This window comes from Myotis myotis, unplaced genomic scaffold (genome assembly GCF_014108235.1).
Source record: "Myotis myotis isolate mMyoMyo1 unplaced genomic scaffold, mMyoMyo1.p scaffold_m19_p_5, whole genome shotgun sequence".
Taxonomy (NCBI): Eukaryota; Metazoa; Chordata; class Mammalia; order Chiroptera; family Vespertilionidae; genus Myotis; species Myotis myotis.
Genome location: NW_023416357.1, coordinates 100,628,201 through 100,641,621, shown reverse-complemented (window position 1 = coordinate 100,641,621; position 13,421 = coordinate 100,628,201). Strand labels below are relative to the sequence as shown.

At 44.9% G+C, this 13,421-nt stretch overlaps 1 protein-coding gene across 2 annotated transcripts in view; it reads right to left on the bottom strand.

Moving 5' to 3' along the window:
- The window catches only part of TRAP1 (TNF receptor associated protein 1), a 67,078-nt gene extending 57,709 nt beyond the window's left edge, over positions 1–9,369 (bottom strand). Inside the window, exon 1 of one of the 2 annotated variants that reach the window (XM_036309783.1) lies at positions 9,221–9,369. In XM_036309783.1, the coding sequence (XP_036165676.1) occupies positions 9,221–9,296 (76 nt within the window). In that variant the 5' untranslated portion in view covers positions 9,297–9,369. The remainder of the gene's footprint in view (positions 1–9,220) is intronic. The other variant, XM_036309785.1, reaches the window with a different exon arrangement.
- Between the last annotated feature and the right edge of the window lie 4,052 nt (positions 9,370–13,421).

Below are 13,421 nucleotides of genomic sequence, written 5' to 3'. Positions count from 1 at the left end.
CCATCATACACAAAGCAGTCACTGGAAAAATTCCTTTAATTTGTTTTGTTCCCAGCTCATCCTCTTTAGATACCACTTGAAGCACCACTGACAACAGTCTTACAAAGTCCGAAAAAGACCTTCCCTCTGCCGATTCAGATCTTTCCTGGAACTTAACCCATACTTGCCTATTTGGATTGCCTGGGGTTCCATACTTCCGATCCCCTCAATGAAGCCATTCCATCAGTCACTTCTATTTAAAAGGCCTCATTCTTTAGTCTATGAGTACAAATGTGGCTGTGTTCTAGGTTATTCTGTGGCAATCTTTTTGTTTGTTTTTTGTGTGTGTGTGTGGCAATCTTGATAAGTCTGTTGTTTAGCATCTTAAATTTAGTTCTTAAACCAATCATTATAGATTTTGGAACTTTTCTATACCACCTTCTGAGAGGCCATCTAGAGTAACTTCTAGATGGGTTGGGATAGTACCTAATGCTTCATATGTTGTTAAAAAGTATTCTTTTTTTAGCAAAGTGGCATATTCTCTTATGGTATCTGTCTATAATTATTATGTGGAGGTGATTTTACAAATAAAACATGCTGTGTCTCCCCACTCCCCCCGCCAGCCTCCCCAAAAAGCTTGGAAACAACCTAAATGTCCATCAGGAGAGGTGCTCACACAGTGGAATACTAGCGCTCTGTGCATCAATGTGAAACAAACCCCAAGAAAGTATAAGAAGCCCTGCTGGCCCAGCCAGCGTGGTTCAGTGGTTGAGTGTCAACCTATGAACCAGGAGGTCACAGTTCAATTCCCGGCCAGGGCACATGCCCAAATTGCAGGCTTGATCCCCAGTGGGGGGCGTGCAGGAGGCAGCTGATCCACGATTCTCTCTCATCATTGATGTTTCTCTCTCTCCCTTTCCCTTCCTGTCTGAAATAAATAAAATTTGAAAAAAAGAAAGAAGCCCTGCTGGTATGGCTCAGTTGGTTGAGCATTGTCCCAGCACCAAGAGGTCGCCGATTTGATTTCTGGTCAGGGCACATGCCTGGGTTACGGGGCTCGATCTCCTGGGGGGGGGGGGGGGGGTGCCGGGGGTGCAGGAGGCAGCTGATCGAAGGTTTTCTCTCACTGATGTTTCTCTCACTCTCCCTCTTCCTTCCTCTCTCTCCCTAAAAGAAAAAAAAAACAAAACATACAAAAACATAACAAAAACACAGAAAGTATTTTTCTCAAAAAACTCCTATAAAGTTAGCTTTAACTTTAACTTAATACTAGTCTTGCCCTGGCCAGTGTGGCTCAGTTGGTTGGAGCACTGTCCCGTACACCAAAAGGTTGTGGGTTTGATTCCCAGTCAGATCACATACTCAGGTTGCAGGTCTGGTGCCTGGTCGCGGTGCATGCAGGAGGCAACAAATGAATATTTCACTCTCACATTGATGTCTGTCTCTTTTTCGCTCTCTCTCTCTAAAAATCAAATCAATTCAATCAATCAATCAATCAATCAATCTAGTCTTACGGTGCCCAAATCTCCATCTGTGAAGTCAGAGACACTTGGAAGAACATGGCACACTACCCTACTTAACTCCTCTCAAAGGCGGCCTCGGCACTGGCACTGGCCTCCATGCTGTCCCTGCACTATGCCAGCTGGGATCCTGACACGGGCTCCTCTCTCTGCTTGAAATGCTCTTCCCGGACACCTTCACCTCCTTCCAGGCTTTGCTTAAATGCCACCTTCCACGGAGACCTTCCCTGACCACCCTGTTCCTAGTGGGAACCCCTTCTGCTTTGGTTTCTTCATACAACTTCACATAACGTTCACGCAGCATTCACTTGTCTGCATCCAACCCCATTCCATCTCAGTGCCGAGGGTCAGGATGTTTCCGTTTTGTCCCCAGGGCATCCCACAGCACCCACCAGAGCAGTGTCAGACACACAGTAGGCACCACAGATGTTTGTGATAATGAACGGACATTGCTACACTATGTAGAAGTTCCAGTAGGTCAAACCTTTGACTGTCTCATGTCCTTCCCCCCGCCCCCAAAATAATGCTAATCAGAGCAGGGCCTTGATAAACATGGTTATTTTCTCAGAAGTTACAGCCATATAAAGTGTTTCACAGACCACAGGTTAAGATTGATGACCCACTGAATATGAAATCAATTCAGCTGATTAAACGAGAATATTTTTAATGAAATGAAAGTAGTATAAGAATGCACAGCATAATAATGTTACTTACAAAACTTTCAGCTAAGTATGTACGCATATTTGTATAGTATACATTTACTTGTACAGCAGGTTATGATGTGAATGCATTTCTTACAGGGAGTTCATGACCAAAAGTTTGAATTCACTAATCTAATTTCCGCCAACATATTTCTAAGTTTAAAGATTAAGGCTCTGTAAAATATATTTTTAAAATAAGTTTACTTTTTAAATTTAAAATTCTGTAAACTGAAGGTACTTCCAGATCAGTGAAAAGCAGAATTAATGCTCTGCCACAAAGTATAAATACTATATTAGAAAAACTGTAGTATTTTAGAATATAGACTTGAGCTTTTTTTCCCCAGAACACCTCCAATTATTTTACTATTATTTTACTATATTTTATGCTTGTAAGCATGCAATACTCTGATTTTCAGTAAGTCGGCTTGGAGAGTTTCATTATTCTTTCAATTTTCACTGCATACCACAGGTTAACTATTTATTCGCATCTAAAATTTCCCCCAACATTTTGTTTCTTAAGTTCAGCAATTACTTCAGTAAGAATTGGATGGGTGTGGGGTGCAGGGGGTCAATGGGTGGGGGGGAAGGACAGGGACATCTGTAATACTTTCAACAATATATATTAAAATAAAATAGTAAAAATTTTAAAAAAGAATATCAACACTCTAGACAGAAAGTTCTTCACTTTCCACTTATGTATCAAATAAAGATTTGTATTCTCTCAAAAATGTCTAAGTTCTTACTACTGGTATACTCAGACATTTTTTACTATTTCTTAAACTATATTATGTTTCAGGACTTGTTCTAATTTTCTACTAAGCTATACTTACACTCTATCAAGAAATATCAACTCCTTGAATACAAAGAAACAAAACAAAACAAGTAACAAAGAGGGGTAACCTCAAATGGTCAAAATATAGGACATAGCCTGGCAGAAGTGGTTCAGTGGTTGTCAACCTATGAACCAGGAGGTCAGGGTTCGATTCCCAGTCAGGGCACATGCCCAGGTTGCGAGCTCAATCCCCAGTAGGGAGCATGCAGAAGGCAGCCGATCAATGATTCTCTCATCATTGATGTTTCTATCTCTCTCTCCCTCTTTGAAATCAATAAAAATATATTTTTAAAAATATCATAGTCCTGACCAGTGTAGCTCAGTTGGTTGAGAATAATCCATGCACCAGGAAGTTGCTAATTTGATTCCTGGTCAGGGGCACATGCCTGGGTTCCAGGCTTGATACCCCGTAGGGGGCGTGCAGAAGGCAGCCAAGTGATATTGCTCTCTCACATCGATGTTTCTCTCTCTCCATCTCCCTTCCTCTCTCTCTCTCTAGAAATTAATAAACTTCTCTTAAAATATATATCCTATATAATAAAACCCTAATATGCAAATTGACCAAACGGTGGGATGACCAGTCACTATGACATGCACTGACCACCAGGGGGGCAGACGCTCAACACAGAAGCTGCCCCATGGTGGTCAATGCGCTCCCACTGGGGGGGACAGGGGTTGGGGGGCACACCACTCAGCCAAAAGCCGGGCTCATGGCTGGCAAGTGCAGCAGTGGTGGCGGGAGCCTCTCCCACCTCCACTGCAGGCAGATGGTAAGGAGCGAGGGTCCTGGACTGCAAGAGCCCCGGACTGAGAGAGAGGGGGGGATGTCTGACTGCCGGCTTAGGCCCAATCGCCACGGGAAGCAGACATCTCCCAAGAGGTCCCAGACAACTAGAGGGCACAGGATTGGCTAAGGGACCCCTCCCCCCACCCAGTGCACAATTTCCGTGCACCAAGCCTCTAGTATATGACATAAAATCCACACCCCAACTTTATTCATACAAGACTATCCTTGTCCCCACTCAAAATCCTTCTCTTGCTTTAAAAAAAAAATGCCACTAACAAGTTTTATCATTAGTTTGCCAACCAATATCTGAAAACTGGGAGAGGAGTGAACATAGCCCCAGGGAAGCCTGTCCAGTTAAATGGGAAAGGAGAAGGTTAAAAAGACAGAAATGGTCAAGACTGCAGTTTCAAGAGTCCTCACATCCCAGAGGGCCTGTGTATTACCACAGGGGATTGTACATTAACATTCATAATATTGATCCTGGAAACATCAAAGAAAAGTTCAGTTATAGTCTATTTAATGATTAAGTGTTTTAGAAAGACTTCTAATCATAATGGTTAAAATGAAATGTTTTATACTTTAAAAGCTTCATGAAAAATCCACTCAGTTGCTCCATTCCCTGTAAATGCTAGAATATCAATGTGTGAGAAATACAATAATGGTAATACACTTTATTCATTTCTCTCTCATGGTGCCACATCAGCTACCTAATAAGTCCAGTTCCACTAAAAGACTTCAACCTTTCTATTCTCCCCCCGCCCCCCACTATTTGTTCTTAATAGTATTGCTATACAATCTTCTGCTTTTTTATTTTTATTAATTTTAGGAAGGGAGAGGAAGAGAGGGAAAGGGAGACTGGTATGGCTAGTTATTTCTACTAAAGCCACTAAGAATTACAGACCATGAAAGTTATGGCTTGGAGAGCCAGTGTCTATTGGGGGAGGGGCTCATCTCCACCTGCTTTTTAACCAGGTAAATGCCCATAGATCAGTTAAAATTGAATAGATGTAGCTGAGTCATGGGTGTAACTAATTTTAAAAGCATGGCTATTATTTAGCAGCCATATAACCAAGAAATGTGATTGAAATAGTAAGAAACTAATGTTCAGCAATGGCCGGGTGGCTTAGTTAGTTGGAGCACTGTCCCTTATACCAAAAGTTGGGGGTTCCATTCCTGGTCAGGGCACATACCTGGGTTGTGGGTTTGATACCTGGTCAGGGTGCATGCAGGAGACAACCGACTGATGTTTCTCTCTCACATAGAGCTTTTTTTCTCTCTCTCATCCTCCCTCCCTCCCTCCCTCCCCCTTCCTCTCTCTCTAAAAATCAATGGAGCCCTAACCGGTTTGGCTCAGTGGATAGAGCGTCAGCCTGAGGACTCAAGGGTCCCAGGTTTGATTCCAGTCAAGGTCATGTACCTTGGCTGCAGGCACATCCCCAGTAGTGGGTGTGCGGGAGGCAGCTGATCCATGTTTCTCTCTCATTGATGTTTCTAACTCTCTATCCCTCTCCCTTCCTCTCTGTAAAAAATCAATAAAATATATTTAAAAATCAATGGAAAAATATCCTCAGGTGAGGATTAAAAAAAAGAAAAGAAATGGAAACCCATGCAACTACCACAGTGAAAATAGAAGACACTGTTAAAAGGGACATTAAAAAAAAAAATTTAACATTCAGGCCCTGGCCAGGTAGCTCAGTTGGTTAGAACATCGTCCCGATACACCAAGGCTGTAGGTTCAATCCCTGGTCAGGGCACATACAAGAATCAACCAAGGAATGAATAAATAAGCAGAATAACAGATGAGTATTTTAGTATCAACATTTCATTTTCCAGTACACCAGATGTTCAAGGTCACTCTGAGCGCAGGGATCCTAATCAGAGTGTACAAGGCTAGTTTACTATACACAGGTGCAAAAGCAAGGATGCAACAGTCTATACACTGCACAGGAGTACCCTTCTATATAACCCAAAAGACTGATGTCTCTATTTTGGCAAGAAGTCACTTTTGTCTAAGTTAGTCTAAAGTATGTTACTGACCAGCCAGTATGGGGCTGTGTTGTGGGGAAGATGTATTACTGACCAGCCGGTGTTGGCTGTTTTTGCTAGGATGGCTCCTGTGTTTGCTACTGTATTAGCAAGGACTGCTTTACTAGACTGCTTTGTCTAATGGCTCCTTAGTAGCAATGGTTACTTGGGCTGCAATAAAGACTCTCTTATATGCCTACAACTCCTTATATCTTCTCCATCCCATACACAGCATCCAAGGAAGTCCAGCCCCTGTCAGAGAGACTCAGACCCAACAGCTGGTGTAGTAGAGCAGGATCAGGAGTAAGTACTCCCACAATTACTGCACTGAGCAGGGCCAAGGAGAAACTCACTCCCCAACACCAGATAACCCAGGTTTTGATGTCCCTACTCCCCAGAATGAATGTACATTTCACTGGGAAGGAATTTAATTGTTGGTTGTAATACTGTTAGTTCCCAACTACCAGGCAACTGAAGGTTCACAGGGGAAGGACATTATCTGTAATCAGCCACCTGGTCCTGAAAGTGTAGTAAATCAGGTGTGTGGACTTCAGTGATTGCAGTTGGGTTCTCCAAATACAGGCCCAAGTCTGGCACTGTGACTATTGTGATCCCTTCCCACAAGTTTACATCACACAAACAAGAAAGAACATAATTTTTTAGCCTCATTCACCCTCATTCCCACATACTCCTAGCTTCTTGTCAAACCAAATTATTCAGAGGCACTTCCTTTCCCTGCACCTGATATTTTCAAGACTTGGCCCATATGTCCTCTATTCTGTAAAACTTAGTCAAACAGTCAACCATGGCCACACGTGCCTCCATTGTGTACACTGCCTGGAAGCCACGTGCTCCCACTAACCTATGACCTTGTCAGCAGGCTAACATCTTTGACATCTCAGAAGGCATTCAAAATATAGTTGTTGATAAACTAGTTAATGAGCAAAAATGAAAAACAAAAAGCCCACAAGATGAGACTCTATTCCACACCTCAGAGATATTCTAAGAGTGAGAAGCATTGGGATAATGTTGACATGAGGTCAGTCCTAGATGTAAAACCAAATGCATGCTAAAATTTGGCAACTTTCTCAGGAAAAGAGGAAAAAATACAGGAGAATTCTGAATTTTCTGTATAGGCAAATTCTCTTATAACCATATTCTTTTCTTCCCATTATTTAAGAGATTTTCTTGGCTAAATTTACTCATCAAACAACTATACCTTCACATTTACCCACACAGGTGACAATGTCAGGGCGTCTACAATACAGAAGGCTTCCAAGAACAAAATCTGTATTGTAGATTCAAGCAAAAGAATGCCCGAACCACTGCAATAGTAGTTGCAGGAGAGGCCACAGATTATTAAAAGAGATTAAAAAACAGAACAAAATTTGGCTGTGCTGAAAACTGACTGATCTTCAAAATGGAGGTGACACTACATGATACAAGGAATAAATTACTAACACAGGTGGAACATCTTAAAACATAAACAATAAAGAGAAAAAAAATCTTAAACTCCAGAGAAAGGGGGAGGGGAGGAGTCAGGGAAACACACACACACACACGTAACTACTAAACCAACAGGAATCAAATTGATATGACTGCTCATCTGTAACAATGGCGCTAGAAGACAATAAAGCAGTATCATCACTGTGAAGGAAAATTATTTTGACTTGGAATGCAATACACAGACAAACTGATATCCAAGTATGAGGACAAAATAAAAATCCTTTTAGACAAGGTGGGGCTTAGAAAACTTACAACCTACAGACTTTATTCTGCAAAACTAACACAAGGATATACTCTGATTAAACAGGAAATACATCTGAAAAAAGGAAAAACGTTGGATACAAGCAATATTGATAAAACTTACAGTTGGCTCATATGCTAGTGCATGTTATTTTTAAAAGTCATGGTTAAACAGACTACACCAAAACTTAAAACTCGGGTAACAGAAGAAGTTGTGAAAGACAGGAAAAGGAGATTCATAGAAGATACACAAATGAAGACATTCTTGCTCACTAGTATCCATGCAAGTGTAAATTAGATAAGAAATAACCCACTGATTTGGAAAGATGTAATGTCTGGTGTTGGAGAAGATACCTTGTTATAGGCAGGCTCATTTCCTGCTAATGGGAATACAAAATGATTACTAGTAAGCCTTTATGGACAACAATTTGGCAATTATCAGCCAACATTTCAAATTTGCACAGGCTCTGAATCATCAATTCTAAAACTCTAATCCTGTGATTCTAAAGAAATACCATACATATGCACAAAGCTTTAAATAGTGCCAATTCTACACAGCAGTGTAATAACAACAGAAACACAGGGGGGAAAATCCTGGAAATAATGTTAATAATGTCCATTAATAGGATAATATTAAGTAAACGATAATTCGTCCTTAATATTGGAAGGTCGGAGACCGTGCATACTTACAAAAATATGTGTAAGCCATGCTGGGAGCTTTAGAACAAAAATTCTGTAGCCCTGGCCAGGGTGGTTTGGTTGGGCGTCCTCCCATGCACCCAAAAGTTGCTGGCTCGATCCCCAGTGGGGGGCGTGCAGGAGGCAGCCAATGAATGCTTCTCTCCCATTGATATTTCTCTCTCTCTCTCTCAAACCAACCAAAACATTTTTTTAAATTCTGTAGCACAATGTATATATATGGTTTAGACCTTTTAACGTAAAAATGATTAGACATGTCTATTTATATGTGTGCAGTGGTGCAGGGCCTGGAAGGAAAGCCAACACGTTCACCGTGGTTACGTCCGAGCGAGGAGCAGAGACGCTGGTCGTCCTTCATTTCAGCACCTCCAGGCCCAGGCCCTCGGGAAAGGCGGCCAACAACTCCAGCCCCGCGGCTGCGCGAGGGCCCGGGTGCCAGGCCTCGGTTCGGTTCGCCGCCGTGTGCCGTGAAGGGCGGAGTGGCACTCGGGTATCGACTGGACGAGGGAGCAAGTCGTTAACGCATTCCCCGTGCATAAAGGTAGGACGCGGGAGGAAGAAAAGTGACCGCGCTGGGGAAGTCCGTTCCCAGCATCCACTCGCCCTCGGATTTCACTCCCGAAACTGCCTTCGGCTCCCGAACGAGGAACCCAAGGGCCCCCCGCCTCGCCCGGCACAAGGAGAAGCCCCTGCTGTAGCCACACAGGCCGGGCTCAAAGGCGTTAACGCCTGGGGGCGCCGCACAGTCCGGGGGCGCCGCGCAGCCCGGAGAGCCGCTGAGCCAGGTGGAACCCAACTCCAAGCGCTGGGCGAACAAATCTCAGTCTCCCATGCCGCGCGAGGGGTGCCGTCCTCGCGCCTCCCACGGAGGGCGAGACGGCCTCGGAGCCGCCGTGCCTCCCGCCCCGCCCGCCGGCCCGGTTGCCCTCACCTCCCGGCGTGGCCGCCAGCGCCGGCGCACGCAGGCGGCGTCCCCACAGCAGCAGAGTCCGCAGCTCACGCGCCATGTCCGTCCAACCCAGCGCACCGTGCAGCGGAGCGCGCCGGGACCCACGTTTTCCTCTGGCGCCGCGTAATGACGTCACGGGCGGCGCGGGGTGCCCAGTGCGCTGCCTGCGCCGGCGGCCGTCCCGGGCTCCCGAGGGGCGCGCGGAACAGTCCGGCCTGGGGGCGGGACCTCCGTGACCTTGCGTCGTGTTGTCAAGGGCGACGGGCCTAGCGCGGAGCTACGTCGGGCTCTCCGCAGCCAGATGGGCCTCAGTTTGTGCGTCCCTGAAAGGGGGCCGATGATGCCCGCCTCGGGAGGGTTTGAAAGGACGGCCCCGGGCCAGAAACAGTTAACGTCTCTGGCGCCAACAAGTGCCGGGCGATTTACAAAGCCAGTCTCCTCAACCCAAGGCAGGACACATACCTAAAAGGAGTGCAAGGGGGAATTTTAAGCTTGATTTGTCTACATCAAAACATGAACTCAGGAGCCAAGCAAGCCGCGCCAGCAAAACCGGGCTATTCTTTCATTGCATTTCTCTCACCCTGTGGAGGTAAGAGTCTTCATGGGGACGCAGACCAACTCAGGTAAAAGACTCGATCCCCAGGGGATCAGGCAGTTCCCCGAATGACTGAGGCACACCAAAGACTCACTGCCAAAAATATCTATATATATTTTTCATGAAAGAGTAAAATTGCCTTTCTCCTTCAAACAAACAAACAAAAAGTACTCACTGCCACAATCAAATAATTGTACAAAGACGGGGGTTACTAGAGATTGTGGCAGAAGCAGCAAAGTACAGCGTCCTCCCTGGGGCTTGGACCTGATTGGGTCATCGGAGGGGGTGTGTCAGGGACACTTCCAGGTGGAAGGCGTCAAGGATAACCCCCAGGTTCCAGGCTTAAGCAACCTTAAGAAGGTATGAGAGGTGGATAGATCTGAATGGGAGGGAACTTCAGGAAGTCCTCTCACCTGAAAACTCCCACCTAGCTCCTCCCACCCCATCCCTCATTCTCTGCATTCAACTGGATCATACACTCCTCATCAGGGTCCTCAAGTGGTTTCCCTTCACACTTGCCAGCAATTCCAAAGCCCTCCAGACCCTGCATGACCTGCCTCCTGCCTCCCTCCCTCCCTCCCTCCCCACACTGCAGATGACCAAGCCAGTCCCAGGCCCCGCCATTCCCAGGATGTCACTCAGCTACTCTGCAGGGGAATTAAGGGGCCGCAGCCTCACATTTCATTCGCTGTTCACTCCACTCAGGAAATCATCTTTGTGTGTGTGTGTGTGTGTGTGTATTGATTTCGGAGAGGAAGGGAGAGGGAGAGATAGAAACAGCAATGATGAGAGAGACTCATTGGTTGCCTCCTGCACGCCCCCTCCTGGGGATCAAGCCCACTACCTAGCCCGGGCATGTGTCCTGACCAGGAATCTAACTGTGACCTCCTAGTTCATAGGTGGACACTCAACCACTGAACTACACTGGCCAGGGGAAATCATCTTTTGTAAGCCCTGATACATTAGTCTATAGCCGGGGTTGGCAAACTGCGGCTCGCGAGCCACATGCGGCTCTTTGGCCCCTTGAGTGTGGCTCTTCCTAAGCCTTAGGAGTACCCTAATTAATAACAATGTACCGACCTATATAGTTTAAGTTTAAAAAATGTGGCTCTCAAAAGAAATTTCAATCGTTGTGCTGTTGATATTTGGCTCTGTTGACTAATGAGTTTGCCGACCACTGGTCTATAGGACAGTAGATCTAGCTTGGGGAGCCCTTTTGTTTCAGGGAAGTGGTATTTGGCAAAGGGAAGAAGGAAGCCAAGGCTTCAGATAAGGATGAAGGGGCTTTGTCCAGACAGGCAGGACCCAAGTTCTGTGGAGGCAAACCTACCAGGTTCAGACACACCAGGGCCTTCTGTCCTCTCTTACCCTGTGGCCGTAAGAAACATACCCTCAGCCACAGATATTTGTGAGATGGTGTCCTCCAGTAGCCCTGGAAATTGTGGTTTTTTAAGGTGACCAGGGATCCAAGTCAAGTCTTGATGGAGTTATGGGCAGTTTTCAGCCCCTGTGCTCACAAGGAAAATGGAAGAAGGGAAAAGTAATTAGATGCAGATATACTTGGATTGATGGAGACTGGAGCCTGGCTTAGGGAAAGCAGGAGAGAAGCAGAAGAGGGGAGAAAGGGGGAGAGCACCCCCTGGGTCTCCTCACCACCACTGTGGCCACTATAAGGTTGCTCATCCCTTCTCTAAAAGCCACTGCCTTCGCCCTAGCCAGGTTGATCAGTGGTTAGAGTGTCGGCCCACAGAATGAAGGCTTGAGGATTCAATTTTAGTTAAGGGCTCAATCCCTGGCCCCCCTTCAAGGGTGCATGTGGGAGGTAATCAATTGATGTGTCTTTCTCACATCAATGTTTCTCTGTCTCTCCCTTTCCCTTCCACTCTCTAAAAAAATCAATGGAAAAACATATCCTCAGGTGAGAATTAACAAACAAACAAAAATAAATAAATAAATAAAAGTCACTACCTTACCTCCCTGGGGTGAGCTGAGGGTCATGAAAAAAATGCCAGCTGCATTATTCACAATAGCCGGAAGATAGAAGCAAACCAAGTGTCCATCGTTGTTTGACTGGATAAACAAAACATGGTCTATACATACAATGTAGTATTATTCAGACTTGGGAAATCTGAGACATGCTTCTGTTACAGAAAAAAACCAGACCAGAACCAAACAACGCTCTGAGAGTTTGGAGTTACACTTTATTCACTGCGGCAGGCCTAGGGAAATGAATCCAAATCTAAGCAAAGCTACAAGCAGAACTTCCTTTTTTATAGAAGAGCCAGCCCTTTATGTGCTTGCTGGTGGCGGCCTTGAAAACTATACAGTTCTATCCAATTAAAAAATGCCCTGGCATGGCATTGGGTGTATCTAGTCTCTGGCCTACAAGGTCAGATAGCTAAGTTTATCTCCCCCACTATTCAAGCAGGCTAGAAAGCAAAGTTACTTTTTCAGAATAAGAGGCCATCCAAAGAATAGCAGAGAATTCCAAACAGTAATTTTACAGAATAGGGGTTTTCCTTCACACTTCAACATGAATGAACCTTGAGAACATTATGATCAGTGAAATAAGCCAGTCACAAAAACACAATACCGTATGGTTCTATTAACATGAAGTAGGTAGTCATCAAATTCATAAAGATAGAAAGTAGAGCCCTGACAGGTTTGGCTCAGTGGATAGAGTGTCGGCCTGCGGACTGAAGGGTCCCCGGTTCGATTCCAGTCAAGGGCATATACCTTGGTTGTGGGTACATCCCCAGTAGGAGGTGTGCAGGAGGCAGCTGATCGATGTTTCTCATCGATGTTTCTAACTCTCTATCCCTCTCCCTTTCTCTCTGTAAAAAAATAAATTATATATATATATATATTTTTTTTTTAAAAGACAGAAAGTAGAAAGGTGGGGCTGGGGAAGGAGGAAAGGGTATATAGTGTTTAATGGGGACAAAGTTTCAGTTTTGCAAGATGAATAGAGTTCTGGAGAGAATGGTGGTGATGGTTGCATAACAATATGAATGTACTTAATACCACTGAACTGTATACTTAAAAATGATTAAGATGGTAAATTTTATGTTATGTATATTTTACCACAATGCCAACTGCAAAGAAAAAACAAATTCAGCTGCCTCCCTTTTTCCTTTACATGTTCAAGGCGCCAACTCCTGGACAACTCCTCCCTTCAGGAGGAAATGTACTATGTTTTCCTACAGGAGGAAAAGCTCCAAGCTGAAGAATATTTCTTGGCCTGGAAAGGTCCCGGGAATGATGTGATTCCCTGTCCTCCACCCCCCAATTTCATGGATCCTCTAATAAGCCAGGTTACTTTATTAAAATTGATTTCAGAGAGAGGAAGGGAGAGAGATAAAAACATCAATGATGAGAGTGAATCATTGATCGGCTGCCTCCTGCATGTCCCGCAGTGGGGATCAGTGCCCCAACCGGGAATTGAATCATGGCCTCTTGGTTCCTGGGTCGACACTCAACCACTGAGCCACACAGGTTGGGCAGACAGGTTACCTTTTGAGGCTAAAAAGTAGGCATGTTAAGAAGAGAAACGTTGCTGAAACCGGTTTGGCTCAGTGGATAGAGCGT